The 15,987-nt window shown below is 44.2% G+C and overlaps 1 protein-coding gene across 1 annotated transcript in view; it reads left to right on the forward strand.

Annotated features, from left to right (window-relative positions):
- PAH (phenylalanine hydroxylase) overlaps positions 1-15,987 on the forward strand; it is a 52,802-nt gene that overhangs the window by 23,787 nt on the left and 13,028 nt on the right. The window contains exons 4-5 of the mRNA XM_006084069.3: positions 5,816-5,904; positions 14,160-14,227. Of these exons, the coding sequence (XP_006084131.1) occupies positions 5,816-5,904; positions 14,160-14,227 (157 nt within the window). The remainder of the gene's footprint in view (positions 1-5,815; positions 5,905-14,159; positions 14,228-15,987) is intronic.

Genomic DNA, 15,987 nt, shown 5'->3' on the forward strand with positions numbered 1-15,987 from the left:
CAGGAGCCAGGGAGGAGCGGGTGGGGAGCATCCTTCTATTTTGGGCCTAAGAAATGGAGGATTTATTGCTTTCACCGAGACAGGCTGGAGGCAGAAGTCTGGGGCAAGCCTGGGTGCCTCGTTGGCTAAACCCTGGGGCTGGTGAAAGTCTGGTGGAGGGAGGGGGTTAGATGGGATTCAGCCTGCACCTTGAACTGCTATAAATTTAAGGGGCCTGCTCTGACCCGCTGGCCAGGAAGCAGGCTCCAGCCGGGCCCATGGGGCCCTTTGGCTCAGGAGCCCTCTCAAGCCAGTCGCCCCTTGGTGTCTGAGCTGAGCAGTTGACCCCAACTTAATGAGACCACGACGTGGGTGTCCAGGGCCAGCTCTCCCGCGGGCTGCTTCCCTTGGAACCAAATCAATATTCATTAATGATCTGCCCCTCCCTGGGTGCCTCTGGCTTCACAGAGGGCCTCTGTTGCACCAGGCTGCCTAAGTCATTCATTAACCACCAAGCCCGGCAGTCCGCGAGGCCATGGAGGGGCTCACAGAGGCCAGCCCACCACCGAGGTATTTGCAAAGGTCATTAATGAACTAATCTGATTTAACTTTTCAAAACAGAGGCCTGGGTCGTGGGGGTCAGTCTCCATTCCCAGCATTGTGAGTGAGACCGGGTGGTGGGCAGGCCTGTGACCTTCACTGAAGAAGAGAAAATGTGTGGGAGGCGCTGAGAACTTAGGTATTAAAAAGTCACTACCTCTAAATCCAGAGAGGCTTGGGATGAAAGGTGGGAGGGCCCTGGGCTGTTCTGGGGATTATCTTCAAGAGCCTTTAGATTCCTGTTCAGGTTCGTCACCTCTAAAACCAAGGACCCCTGCACCGCCTACCTTATTCTGAGCCAGCCCAGCACAGCAGTGGAGTCCACAAGCTGCAGAGTTCTAATTCCAGCCCAGGGAGCCCAGGGAGCTTGAGCAAGTCTGTTCATCTCTCTGAGCCTCAGTTTGCTCATCAGTAAAGCAGAAATAATAATGGTACCACCTCAGATTGCTCTGAGAATTTAAGCAGATAATGAAAGGGAAGCGTTTAGCACAGGATCTCAAAAAAATGTAACTTTAAAGAAAAAAACAGTAGCTATAATTTTTTGGCTGGGAAACTTGGAAGAGCCCCGTTGTAGAGGATGGAGACACAGGAATGGATCCAGCCCTGCCACCAGTGGCCAGCGTCACCTTACTTAACTAGATAAGTGTCTCTGTGTAATGAAGACACAGATTGACCTACTGCTGCTGGTCAGTTGCTTCTCACTCCAACCCAGGAGGCCAGTGAGGGATTGGCTGCCTCACCCATTTCACAGATGAGAAGTCAGAGGCTCAGGCATCAAGTGACATTCTCAGAGTCATGCAGTTTGGGGTGGGAGAAAGAAAACTTGAACGCAGACCTGCTGGCTTCCAGTCCAGGGTGTGTGCACACCCATTGAGCAGTATAAAGGTCAGGCACAAATGTAAAGGCTTGGTCCTGACTTTTTCTGGGGTCCTCTGCAGTCTCTGTCCCTGGAGCCCGTGGTGTCCCCACACTGCCCGCTTCACAGCCCTGCTCCGGTTGGCCTCTTCCCCAGAAATCGAGGCCTGTCGGGACCTTGATACCATATTCCCAACACCCTGAACTGCCCCTCCTGGGTCTCATTTCCTTCAGCCTTGTTTCTGCTCTCCAAGGGGACAGCTGGTGAACTCCTCATCAGGAGGCCTGGCTGGGTCCTCTTTCTACCCAGACAACACATAGGCTGTATTTAGCTTCACCAAGACTTCAATCTTTTGAGTCTGCAAACTTCCCAAATTTGCCACTTTTCTCCACCAAGGGGTCTGAACTAAGTTATGTGGCTCAACTAGTGTTTTCCCTTTGGAGGACACACACACACACACACACACACACACACACACACACAGCCACCCAGAGCTGAAAATATTCTGGTTCTGCTGCCCTCTGGCGTTCAGTTGAGAAACAGCCAGCATGCACAGCTGTGAATTAAGGTGGGGGCCCAAAGGCTTCTATTTGTGGGATAGAGATCTTTGTTTCTTTGGTGAGAGGAGAAACAGAAATGGTAGGGGCAATGCATTTTGGGAGCGGAACAAATGTAGTGACGATACTTCCAGAAACAAGCGAGGTTGCACACAGATTGAACCAGAAGTGTGTTTTCAGGTGTCTAGGCCAGCCTCAGCCCGTCACAGGCATCCCATAGGTCTTGGAATCTGAAACCCAAAAAGGATTGCAGCAGCACATGAATCCAAACACTCACATTTTATGGAGAAGGGAACTGAGACCCAGGATTAGAAAGCTTGTTAATATCAGAGCTGGGCTGACCACCAGCTTCCCGATTCTAGTCTTGCTTCTCCCCCATCTTTTCCCTCCCCCCTCCCAGCCTCTAAATATTATCATCATTAAGATCGTTGTCATCCTAATGGTTAACCCTGAGCCCTTATGTTGGGTCAGTCACTGTGCTGGGATTGTCACATTTGCTAATTTAATTCATGCAATAAGACAGTTTTTGTCCATTTCGTGGATAAAGAAACTAAGGCTCCAAGAGATAAAATGCTTGCTCAATTATACAAAAATAAGTGGCAGACCTTCTAGCTTTGATGGAAGGCTTTCTCTTTTGTCCTCTGTGCTATGTTGAGCTAAGGGCAGAGTAAAAATAATTCCCTGGAGTTTGTAGCTGAGCAATAATAGTGTGGTTGACCCTTGAACAACAGAAGGTTAGGGGCACTGACCCCTGTACTGTGTCAAAAATCCAAGTATCACTTAACTCCCCCAAAACTTAACTAACCACTAACAGCCTGCTGTTGACCAAAAGCTTTACTGATAACAAACGATCGATGAATACATATTGAAAAAAAATCCACATACAGGTGGACCTGTGCAGTTCAAACCTGTGTTGTGCAAGGGTCAACTGTATTTACGATGTGCTGGTACTGTTCTCAGCAAGTCACATATATTAACTCATTTGCCCTCATATTGTTCCTCTAAAGTAGTACTTTATAGCACTATTATTATCCCCATTTTATTGCTACAAAGACTGAGGCACAAAGAAGTTCTGGGTGCCACAGATAGCGCAGAGACGGTGTTCCAGCCCCGCTGTCCAGCTCTGTGGCCCATCTCTGTTCCTGTTGTTTTATCATCACAGAGAGCTGATTGGGAGATAAGGGCTGGGCTTTGAGGCCATGGAAACCCCAGGTGGGAAGCTGCAAAGACGATCAGGCAGGCAGCTGTCCAAACCAGTGTGCTCTGCCCCCAGCCCCTGTGGTGGGGTGGATTCATGGTAAAGGCCTGAGACGGCGGAATAGCCGGGCCTGAGTTAAAATCCTGACCGTTGTTTTCTCGCAGTGTGTGTTGGGGTTTGCCCCTCAACCTCTCTGTATCTTAGCTTCCTCATTGTAATCTGGGGAGTCCAATAGCACCCACCTCAAAGGTCAAATATTTAGAATGGCACCCAATGTTACTTTTTATTACTCACATAGGCAGTAGAGAGCTTAGCATCTCAGACCTATGGAAACAAGGCTCTAGTGACCCAGTGGTCGGCAAACTGCGGCCCCTTGAGTGTGGCTCTTCCACAAAATACCACGTTCTGGCATGCATGTACAGTGTGATTGAAACTTCGTGGCCACACTCAAGGGGCCAAAGAGCTGCATGTGGCTCGTGAGCTGCAGTTTGCCGACCACTGCGTCTAGTCTAAATGAACCTCTATTTTTTAAATTTTTTTGAAAATGAACCTTTATTAACGCTGCTGAGAAAAGCCTCTTGTTTTGGTGGACTGTGTAGATCATGGATGACATTTCCCCAGTCTGACCACTAGATGGTACACATGTTCTTTTCTGCACAACCTGAGCCTTTGAGCAGAAACAGAAATAACTTGCCCCAGATGGAAAGCTACCTTTTATGGGCCTGACACTGGGCTGCACGCCTTGCCTACATTCTTATTTACTTCTCACAGCAACCCTCATATTAAAAGAGGCATTCCAACCAAAATGCTAAGCAAGCACCTGGTACATGGTAAGGCCTCAAAAAATGTTTGCTGTTCTTCCCAATATTGTTGCTGTTATTCCCATTTTTATAGTTAGGACTGAAGCACAGGGAGGATGAGTAGGTAGTTGGAGCCTGGATTCAAACACAGGCCAGGCTGACTGCAAGTTCAGCATCCTTTCCCCTAAATCTCATTTCAGGGGAATGAGGGGTGCCTTGGGCTCACTTCACTGTCTGCTCACCATGTCTACTTACGTCCTCTACTCATTTTCTGGGTCCACCACTTTCTTACTCCTGTGTGATTATAAAAGTTATTTAGGCTTTTCAAAGCCTCAGTTTCTCATCTGAACAATAGGAGTCATAATACCTTCCTAATGTTGGAGACACTTCAGAAATAGCAACTAAACCAGAATTAACACTCCATGCATGATGGTTACTATTATTAATGCCTTACATGTTAACATAACCAGACTTCTTTCCTTCCTTCCTCCCTCCCTTCCTTCCTCTCCTACCCTCCCTCCTTCCTTCCTTTTCTCCTTCCTCCCTTTCCCCCCTTTTTTCTTCCTTTCCTCCCTCCTTTCCTCCTATGCACCTGGAACTACAGTGCACTCATAGTTCCTACCCTCATGGACCTTACAGTCCAAAATGTCCTAGTCTCTGTTCATTCCTGGGACAGTGCCACTCCTAGGATGCCTTCTTTCCTGTAGGCCACAGCGATTTGGGTGCCACCACCTACTCTTCTTCCTAGGGTCCCTCTCTCTACATGACCAATGTCTGCAGGCCACACAGCTCAGACCCATCTTCTTTCCCATTATGCTGCTCCAAACACATGCAAATCCACGGATTCCTTGGATTCTGCTGAGCATCCTCAAATCCTGCTACCTTGACTCCATTCATTCTGCTTCACCAAGGGCTTCCAAATGGGCTTTGGCATCCAAAGAGTCTGCCAGGATGTCTGGGGGCTGTTGGGAGGGAGACCCGTGATAGGAAGACGGGGTCTCACGGGCTCATCCTTGCTGACAATAGAACAGCTCTGGTTTAATCTGGGTTACATTCTGGGGTTGCATATATATTCTGCTGCTAAAGAAAAACATCAAAAACTGTTCCACTCTACTATGATGGGTGGGAGGGAGATGAATTTTGAGATAATTCAGAGAAAATCTCCAGGAAAGAGAAAATGTTTGGGAATGTGTCTTAAAATTAGTTTCCAACATGCTAAGTGAAATAGGCAGAGGGAGAAAGACAAATACTGCATGGTATCACTTATATATGGACCCTAAAAAATAAGTTAAACTCATAGAAACAAAGAGTAGGTAAGTAGTTGCCAGGAGCTGAGGGCGGAGGAAATAGGAGATGGTAAAAGACTACAAACTTTCAGCTATAAGGTGAATAAGGTTCAAGGATCTAATATATAAAACAGTGATATAGTTGGTAGTACTGTATTGTATACTTTCAATTACCTAAGAGAGTGGAACTTAAATGTTCATACCCCTCCAAAAGAAGATAAATATGTGTGAGGTGATGGATGTGCTAATTAAAACATGTGCTGGGATCCTTTCAATGTATACATATATCAAATAACAGTCATGTACCCTTCAAATATCTTACCATTTTGTCACTTATACTTAAACAAAGCTGAAATTAAAAAAAAGTTTTCAAGGGAAATGGGATATAGTGTTTGAATCAGTAATTTGGTGGCTGTCTGGAACTCCACTTTCACCACCATTGACTTGACTAATTGGGGCCGATTGCATACTTCTGACTTCTGACCTTGACTGTGTCCTGCCAATCTGCCACTCAGGACTTTGCTCTTTCTGTGTTGCAGTGCCCTGGTTCCCAAGGACCATTCAAGATCTGGACAGATTTGCCAACCAGATCCTCAGCTATGGAGCGGAACTGGATGCAGACCACCCCGTGAGTCCATGGCCCTGCCCATGAGATGCTTTTGGTTCCTCCCCATCCTACTCTGGAGCAATATGTCTTTAATTGTTTTCTTGTACAGCAGTCGTTTATTGAGTGCCTACTCATTCATCATAATCATCATCATAGCCGTTATTATTGTTGGATCAAATATGGGTTATCATCTAGAAACTATTGTTTATATATAATATATGCATGTAAATGTGTGCACACACACACACTCAGATATCTAAGTAATCTTTATTTTTCTGACTTTCTACAATCACAGAGGTTTAATTCAAGTGCTTGGGAGACAGAAAAGTCTACTAACAACTCTGCCAGATCCATGGGGCGTGGGAAGTGGTGACATTGAACTAGATCTTGAAAACTGAGTGGAAGATACTAGTCAAACAAGGAGACAGGAGGCAGTACGATCTGAGGGAACAGTACATGCGAAGGTTCAGGGTCCTGAAAGTACCTGGAATATTTTAGAAGGGCTGGCTGGTGTGGTAGGTATGAAGGTCAGGTTTTAAAAGATCTGACGTACCAGATGGAGAAATCAGACTGTGTCCCATGACCTGTGGGCAGGGGGTTGGGTCCTTTAATGGCTTCTGGTTAGAGGACCGGGGTGGGGAGAGTTTATCCCCATTTTCTGTGGGGTTGGGGGTCCTGGGATGGAGCAGCCCAGCCTGGCTCAGAGCCAGTTCTAGCAGCCTCTATAGGCAAGAGGTGCAACCGTGATCATGTTGACTGTCCTTTACTGTCTGCCCAGGCAAATGGCTCCATTCGCCTTTAAATGACTTGAAGGTTGTTTCCATTTGCAGTGGGTTAGTCTAACACTAAGGGACTGTCTGTGTTTTACTCACAGTCTAATTTCTCCTCATGTCACGTGGGTCCTTACAGTTGAGTAAGTTGTGAATGACCCCCCTTTGGCATGTCTGTCTGGGGCCTCTTGGCTAGGGGCCCTGAGAGCGAAGCATCTTCAAAGATATGGTTTCTCTGCAAAGCTGTCTGATGACCTTTGACCCAGCCAATGGGGTCGGCCCATCGTGGCCTTTCTCCTCTTACCAACCTCCAGTACCTCTGCCCTGCCCCATGTCCTTTCCGTTGGGCACACCCCCTGTCATTTGGGGATGTGAGAGCAGAAGCCAGTCCATAGACATGGCCATCTCCCCACCTCTGTCCTGGTGTCTGTCTTCTGAGAGGCAGATGGGGCTGATCTTAAAACTCTGGAGTTAATTTCTCCTTACAGGCCCAGCCCACATCTTTGGCTCCCTGGCCTCTCAGTGACATGCACTTTATCGTAAAAATACAATTTATCAGGTACACTGTCCCCCTGAGGAGAGGCCAGGCTCTCCCTGTTCCTTCCTGTGGCTTTTCATCCGATCTGGGAAGAGATGGGCCAAGAACAGAACAGGCCCTCCAGGGTGTGGGCAGAGGTGTTCCTCGGAGAGGACCCTCTGTTCTTCTCTGTCCCACAGGCTCGGGAGGAGCGCGCCTCGCCCTGGCCCCTGCTCTTGGCAGTAGGCACTGAGGTTTGACCCAATAGCCCACACCAGGGCCTCCAACACAGCCGCGCTGGAAAATGAGCCAGGGAAGGATTGTTCCCAAAACAGAGATGAAGGGGAATGAAATAGGCTAGCTGTATCAGCTCCTCCATCCTGCCATCTCTTCATCCCCGTCCTCTGTCTTCCTTCCACTTGTGTTTATTAAGCACATTTCTTGAGCATGGATTGTGTACCAGGCACTGTGCTAAATGCTTTCCCTGCATTTTAAAAAACTTAAATGTTCTAACCCATGGGAAGGTTGTACTTTCTCATTTTCCGATGAGAAATCTCAGCCAGAGAGGGCTGTGTGGGCTCGTGTGTCCGTGAGCCATGTCCCAGGCCATGTGCAGGGAAGGGGGCTGAAATGATTAATAAAACAGGATATCTTCCTTCCAGGAGCCTTCAGTTGTAAGATTGAGAGAAGAAGGGTGAGTGGCTATTCTTCCCAAAGGGATGGCAGAGGGGTTGAGGGTGCAATCCTAAGCCTGGCAAACAGAATCCAAGTGGGTTTGTTTGATTTCCATTTCTAAAAGCAATTCTCCTTTCTCCAACTGTTCTCAGCCTCTGTGCTCTGGTCCATGTTGCTTCCTTTGCCAGGGATGCTTTTCCTTATCCCCCAGCTGCCCTTTCCCTGCTGGAAGGCCTCTATTTACTTTTAAGGCCCAACTCATATATCTTGACCTCCCTAGAGCCTCCCATCTACATAGTCTCCAGGCCCAGTGGTTCCCACACTCATGCTGTAGAGCTGTGTCACTGTGATTTATACTTTGAGCACAGAGTATCAGGCCAAAATAAATTCACCATGTCATGACTTATAATAACCTCACAGGAGCCATAAGATATATGCAAGTGAGACATATACATGTGTCCTGAACTAGAGTCTATGAAAAAGATCTCACGATCAAGGGGGGAAATGCTGTGTTCTAGAACCCCATTTTCAGCATTTACAAGTTCCATGGTCTCATTAGAGGTTTTGGAAAGTCCTGCAAAAATGAAACTCATTTCACCTAATGGTTCTCAAACTTATTTACCCATGGAACCCCTTATTGACCCTTAGCAACATTATCTTGAATGGTAGTGTTCCATGGAATACAGTTTGGGTAATTATTTGGCTAAATCATAAAGCAAAAATGTATATGAGTAAACACCAGGTTTACTGCTATGCTATCAGTTTTAATGTCACTGTGGGCAGAATGGTTAGGGAGGAGTTCACAAACAGGGAGATCTGAATTAAGCCCTGTGGTAACCAGGGTAGGCTAGCTGCTTACTTATCAAACAGCCCCCAAACCTCCATGGCTTAACCCAAGGAAAGTTTATTTCCAATGTAGTCAATAAGGAAATCGCTCCACCCAGTCTTGCAGAGATCAAGTCTCCTTCCAACTAAGGGCTGCACCCTCCTCCAAGTCCTTGGAGCCTCAGCATGGTGCCCGTGCATGAAAAAGACAGAGAATGGCTCCTGGGAGGTTCATATGGGCCAGGATGGAAGGTGACTCACATCTCTTCACTCAAATTCCATTGACTACAGCTCAGTCACAGGCCCACAACTAACTTAGTAAGGACGCAGAGAAAAGTAGTTTAGCAATATTCTCAGAGATAATGAAGGGGATACCAGCAGCCACAACCACACAGACCCCCAACCTCAGAGCTCTCTCTTTCAGTTTCCCTAACACCTGCCTCCGTGTCTAGATGAAGACCCACACTGGAGGGAGCTTTCAGTGGGGAAATGTGAGCAAACACAACTGTTCTTCTGTGTTTATTTCTGTTCTTGATCCAAGTCTCTCAAACTGCTTTTCAATCTTTCATGGTATAGGCATTAACTTTTCCTACTCGCCAACAAGAGCCTGCTCTTCCCCAAGACCAGGACTATATTTTCAATACTTGTCTCCTTTTCCCTTCCTTCTGCTCACCTACCTGAGGGCCTGTCAGAATCTATCCTAAAAGTCAACCAGTTGAGTCAACATCAATGACTTGTTGCATTCCAACTAAGTTGCTCTGACAAAGTGTAATTTTTAAAAAAGTTAGAAACAACTGTTATACAGGTATATATTGTGAACATGTGTCAAAGATCCATGGACTCAGGAATGGGGAACCCAGCAAGATGACAAAGATGGTGCAAAGGAAGACACAAGAGACCAAAGTATATATGGTCATTGGAAAATAGAGATCTGGAATAAGATCACAAAGGTGGTTATACAAATTACCAATGTCCCAGAAGGCGGGAAAGCCGTAACTGCGAGTGTTCTCTTTTCTACTGGACAGAAATAATTTGCAACAGGATCATAAAATAAATATTTTGGAACTTTGAATAAATATTACTCAGCATCCAACTTTGAAGTGTTGGGGCCTTACTAAGTTGTAAATTGCACTTCAAGCAAATGTCCATGCCCCTGGAGCACACAGTGAGCTTGTTAAATAGTGATCTGATAGGACTTTGAAAAGGCACACCGTAACATTTGTTTTGCTTAAGGTTTGCATAATTTTTAATAGGTCTTACTCAGGAGTGTGCCAAATATGCCAGGCACAGAAAATCCAGTGATAAGTAAGACAAACAGATTCCTGAATTAAATAATTATTAACAAGTATAATGATTGTGCCATGCTGGTGTGGTTCAGTGGTTGAGCATCAACCTATGAACCAGGAGGTCACTGTTCCATTCCTAGTCAGAGCACATGCCTGGGTTTTGGGCTCCATCCTCAGTAGTGGGAGTACAGGAGGCAGCCAATCAATGATTCTCTCTTATCAATGTTTCTATCTTTCTCTCCCTCTCCCTTCCTCTCTGAAATCAATAAAAATATATTTTAAAAAAACAAGTATAATGATTGTCTAAAAGGAAAAACACTCAGTTTGCTGAGGGAGTGTATTGTAGAAGAAAACCAATAAACTGGAAAAATCAAGGAAGGTGTGATGTGAACCAAGATGGAAAGACTGAGTAGTAGCTTATTGGTCTGAAAAAGTGAGGAAAAGTATTCCAATCAGAGGGAACAGAATGTATGAAGGCCTCCATGTGGGAGGAAAAGCATGGTGTGTTTAAAGAATTAAAATAAGACCAATCTGGACAAATTTGGAGATATAATATGTAGTTCTGCACAGAGTTGGAAATATAGGTAGGGCAGGATCACATAAAGCCCTGTGGACTATGTTCAGGATTTTGGACTGTATCCCAAAAGTGATGAGAAGCCATTGAAAGTTTCTAATGAGGGGAGCATCCCCACCAGATTTGCATTTTGTTAAATCTACATGGACTAAAGTGAAGAGAGATGGTTTGGGAGAGGAGTTAAAGAAAGCAGTTATAGTAGTCCAGGCAAGAAAAGATGAAGGCCTGAATTAAGTTGTAGCAGTGAGAATAAAGTAAAAAAGGACAGACTCAAGATATTTGAAAGGAAAAATGGACAAAAATTGATTATTGAATGTGAAAGTAAGAGAGGAGGAGAGAAGTAAAACAATGACTTCCCAGCCTGGGCAACCAGGTGTCCAAATCCTTTCTAGAACAGGCTTCTTGGCATTATTGGTGGGGACCATGGCTGACAACATACAGTGGGCAAGGGTGGGGGGCATGCTCGCACTGCCCTTGTCTCTTGGCTTACAAATCTTTGGCCCATACCTATAGGATGGCAATGGTAGATACTTAAAAAAATGCCACTTTGAAACTCTTGTCTCCTGTGTATCATCCTTCCTCCAGTTGGCTTGGGACCAATAGGATGCAAAAAGGCTCTTACTATTGGCCTAGATGAACTATAAATAAATAGCAAGGTAAGAATTCTATAGATGCTGTTTAAGAAGCCAAGGATGGGTGAAGGACTCAGTGACCATTCCAGAGAGTATATCCTTTTTATGTTCAAAGCCAGATTTCTCAGCTTTGGGTTTTTTCCACCATTGTGCCCCAAAGCATCATTTTTTGAGTGTCTCCATTATACTCAGAATTTTACTTGATCTAATCCACCCCACCCTGTGAGATAGCTTCCATTAACTGTCTCGTTTTACTGATGAAGAAACTAAGGCTATGAGAGGTGAACTGACCAACCCCAGGCCATTCTCCTAGTGATTGAATGGGTTAGTAATCCAATAATTCAACCCAGCCTGTCTAACTTTTTTTTTTAGGTTAAAATTTACCTTTAGTTATTTTACTTTTTTTCAATTACAGTGGACATTAATGTTACTTTTATTAGTTCCAGCCTGTGTGACTAAAGATGGCATTTCTGAGGTTTAAGCTTAGCCATGTTATCAAGAAATAATGACGTAAGATCTCTGTCTAAAAGGATACTCATAACTTTTCCATATAGCTACCCTTTCCCCCAAAGCCCCAGAAAAACAAAATCACATGCTTCAACACCCTCAGGAAACAAAAATCCTGAGAATAAGGAAAGTGATTGTGTGTAGACTTTGCACCCTGTAGAATTCTCTGTACTTTCTTCCATCTGTCCTCCCCTCTTCCCCCTTCCCCTCATCGCTTCTTCACCAGCAATATATTTTCCTGTCAAAACACACTTGGTTACCCGCAGTGCAACCCAAATTGCTGCTATTAGCCTAATTGAGACAGGGTGATTATAAATAAATTACATGCAGTGTTTCTGACATTGCTGCTGTTAGACTAAATTGAGACAGGATGATTAGTCATCGCTGACTGTAGCTTCATTCAGAGTGTATTCCATGTGGTGTGGAGGCCCTGTGGTCACCCGGCAGCCCAAAGGATGGAAGGCCAGCTCCCTGAGAGATGGACTTCCAGGTTATAGCTCCCTTTCACTGGTAATAGGGAGAGCAAAAGTCCATGCAGCCTAGTTAGTGGGGTCCCCTTGCAGGCTAATAATGAACTTTTTAGTGACTTGAGTTAAAAAGAATCGTGGTTAGAAACCATCCCACAGAGAGAATCCATGTGATATATATATGAATTTGCTGCCACTCTCCATAATGATTTGAGATGGATTTTTACTATTATTTTACTTTTTTCTAGCTATTAAAAACACCCTACACACCATAGAAAACTTCAAAAGCATAATAGTATATAAGACTAAAACAGTTACTTTTTCTCATTTTCATGACATTTGTTAGACTTTGGTGTATTTCTTTCATCATTTCATGTATATATTTATGTATTCCCTCTGACAAAGTTGACATTTACTGGATACATGATTTTATTTCAAGCTTTTTTTTTCACTGATGGAAAAATATTTAAACTACCTAGACAAAGTACATCACAGATTAAAGATAGAGAGTCCAAAGGGGAAGATAAATTGTCTTGGACACCCCTTTTCTGGAGGCGACATGATGAGGTGGAAATCTATGGGTTAAGGACATTCTTCTCTTGTCTCCCTGGTTTTTAGCTTCAACCCTCAAACCTCTACTCATCAGCCTGGTTAGGACCAGAAAACCTGAGTGGAGATCCTGGTTCTTTAGTTGAGGGTTCTTGGGCAGATGGTTCTCTGAGCTTCACCTTCCTCATATCTAGATCAAAATGTAGAAATAGATATTCTTCAAGGCACCTTGAAAGTGCAGAAGTCTACACTTCATACTTAGGGGATGTTTAAAGCCATTTACTACTGATTGTTAAATAAGACTGAGAGGTAAGGATGACAGTCACAATCAAGCCTTAATGATTGACACCCATTACATTTATATTTTGGGTTCTCAGTATGCAGATGTGCTCTTCTTTTAGCCCAGTAGATGGCTTCATGAAAGAGTATGTTAGTGCTGCTTGGAAATAAAACCATGGTGCCCAATTTTCCTATCACATCAACTCATCTTCTCCCAGAAGAAGTAGACTCAATGGTAGTTCCAATTTTTCAGAGTCCTAGCTTTTCTATAGGAATTAATGATGCAAAACCATGCATTGCTCTAGGGAAAACAAGTTATTCTTTGTAATAATCACATCATAGAATTTTTCTAAACTAATAATTACTTAACTTATCTGGAAGTTAGGTTTGGAGTGAAAAAAATGTCTGGTGATTTTACTTTACTTTTCCAGGGTGAAACATCTGGATTTCTCTATTTCTCAAATCATATACATATAAGTAAGACCATACAGTATTTGTTTTCACTGTCTGACTTATTTCACTTAGCACAATGCTGTCAAAGTTCATCCATATTTTCAGAAGGTTTTTCTCTTCTGTTTTATGGCTGAATAAATACATATAGGCAATGGAATATTATTCATTCACTCATCAATGAATCCTTAGGTTGTTTCCATTTTTTGGCTATTGTGAATTATGCTACAATTAACACGAGGGTGCAGATTTCTCTTCAAAATAATGTACCTCACAAATGTGTTGTGAGAGTTATACATAAAATAAGTTTCTAGCACAGACTGGCACATAGTAGGCAATCCATAAATGGTATTTTTTAAAATTGCAGTGGCAGTAAGCATGTACTGTTTGTCTATCAAGAAGTTAGGAGGCAATGCTAGATACTTATCATTAGTCAAACATTTAGTGGATATTGTATATCTTCATCATAGATATCAATCCTACCGGCTTGATCTAATTTAGCAAGTTTACAAGTGAGAAACGCTATGAATGAGATTTCTTTAAAACCTGTACACTATTTGCACTTTGGAATCCCATGGCACAGGGGCTCAGTAAATTGAGGGTATTGCTAATGATGCATCGCTCATATTGGTGGGAGAGCTTACCCTTGGTTTAGCTGAGACTTTATTTTCAGGGTATAATCAAGGGAAGGAGCTCAAGGCTTTCATTCAAAGCTTTGAGATACCAAGTGTCTCCTTTCTCCTAGGGCTTTAAAGATCCTGTGTACCGAGCAAGACGGAAGTATTTTGCTGACATAGCCTACAACTACCGACAGTAAGTCTGCTTGATTGTTGGGGGGAAGAGCACACTCCTAGACTGCCTCTTCCTTGCCTAAGTTTGGAAAACACCAGCATGAGGAGTCCTGCCTGGTGTGTGTGTGTGTGTGTGTGTGTGTGTGTGTGTGTGTGTGTGTTCGACCCCCCCTTTAATAACACCTGTTTTAAAAAATGCTACTAGACAAAACAAAATTACCCACTGCACCAGGGCCCAGCTCTCTATCAGGCTTTGTTGTGTAATTACGCTGTGATGTCTGAAGTAATTATAAAAGGCCTCAGTGCTGAATAAAAGAGCCTCTGGTATTCTCCACATTAAACATGGAAGGAGAAAGAGCATCATTTACATTCAGGAGTTGGCTGCTTTGCTGAAATAATGAATCTGAGGTTTCAGGCGCGCCAGCCTCAGCGTTCTTCTTTCATCCCATCTGACCCAGCTGCAAAGGGCAATTTTCAGATGAGTGTCTTTTTCCCCCGTCTGGGATTCTATGCTCCTCTTCTGACTTCTTTTAGCCAAAGGAAAATGCAAATATTAAATATGTTATTTGGAGGAGAACTGGTGAGCTGTTGTGAGTCCCCAGGAACTTCAGATGTTCCCATGGGAAACAGTGTCTGGAGGTCTGAGCTCCGTTCCTGAGTTAAGGGCATGAGAAAAGGCGTCTACAAGAAGAAACTTAGCAATTCACCAGAGCACTGAGTAATGGTTCTTTAACAAATTTGAGGGAGATAAATGAGATGGTAGGGCTCTGTATTCAGAAGACAAAGTCACCTTTCAAATGAGGAAGGTTCCTTCTCTGAATGACTCCTGGTAATAGAGAGATCCAGAACCGTGCTGACCTTGGCCCAGCATTGTAGGTTTTGGCTGGTGGCAAGCAGGAATCACAGAACATGTTCTCTCTCTCTCCTGTCCTTACCTTTGCCCCAATATGGTCAGGTGGACACAATCAAATCAGATATTGACAGGAGTCCTTCTTTAGCTGATCAATAAGAATAGGACCCATTTACCTGTGTTATCTCCCTGCTCTGTCTGTGGCTTTGCTAAATGCTTTATGCACATTATTTCATTTAGTCTTTATAGTGACTCCCCATTTTCCTGATGGAAAAACTACAGCTTGAAACAAGTAACTTGCCAAAGTCATATATTAGCAGGTGGCATGCTCTGATTTTGAACTTAGACTTGTTTTGCTCCAAAGTCATTCTCAGTCACTAACATGGGTGTCTGGGGACTCTCAGAGTCAGGAGACTGTACTCCATAGATTTCACTTTCTGCTGGTTTCTCTCCTCCCTTTCTGAGGTTTCTTCTCAGTCTCCTCTGGCCAATTCCTCCCACCCCAGAAATTGTAACATCTTTCAGGACTCAACTTTGGCCCCCTTCCTTTGCTTCTGCCACCCTCCATGCCAACAGCCCCCACATTCGGGTCTCTAGCGCCTTCTCAATAATTGTTCCACATGGGGGTCAAACTTAGGCACCATGAATCATAGTCCCAGTATAGTGATCAGTTGATAAAATGTGTCTCTAAATAGCCCATGTAATAGCTGCACAGGCTCAGAGAGGTTTACTAAATTGCCCAAGGCCATTTAGCTATGAACTGGTGCAGCCAAGTATTGAACCCAACTCTGTTTGTTTCAAAAACCTGTTATTTCCCTTCATCAGCACTTAGTCCTGAAATATTGGTGCAGCCTTAGGTGGGGGTCCACCTGATGTCCTTTCCACAATCACTGCTGGCATTACAGAACCCCCTGAGCTTGTCTTGCTTTCAA

The sequence above is a fragment of the Myotis lucifugus genome, unplaced genomic scaffold (genome assembly GCF_000147115.1).
Source record: "Myotis lucifugus unplaced genomic scaffold, Myoluc2.0 scaffold_10, whole genome shotgun sequence".
NCBI lineage: Eukaryota > Metazoa > Chordata > Mammalia > Chiroptera > Vespertilionidae > Myotis > Myotis lucifugus.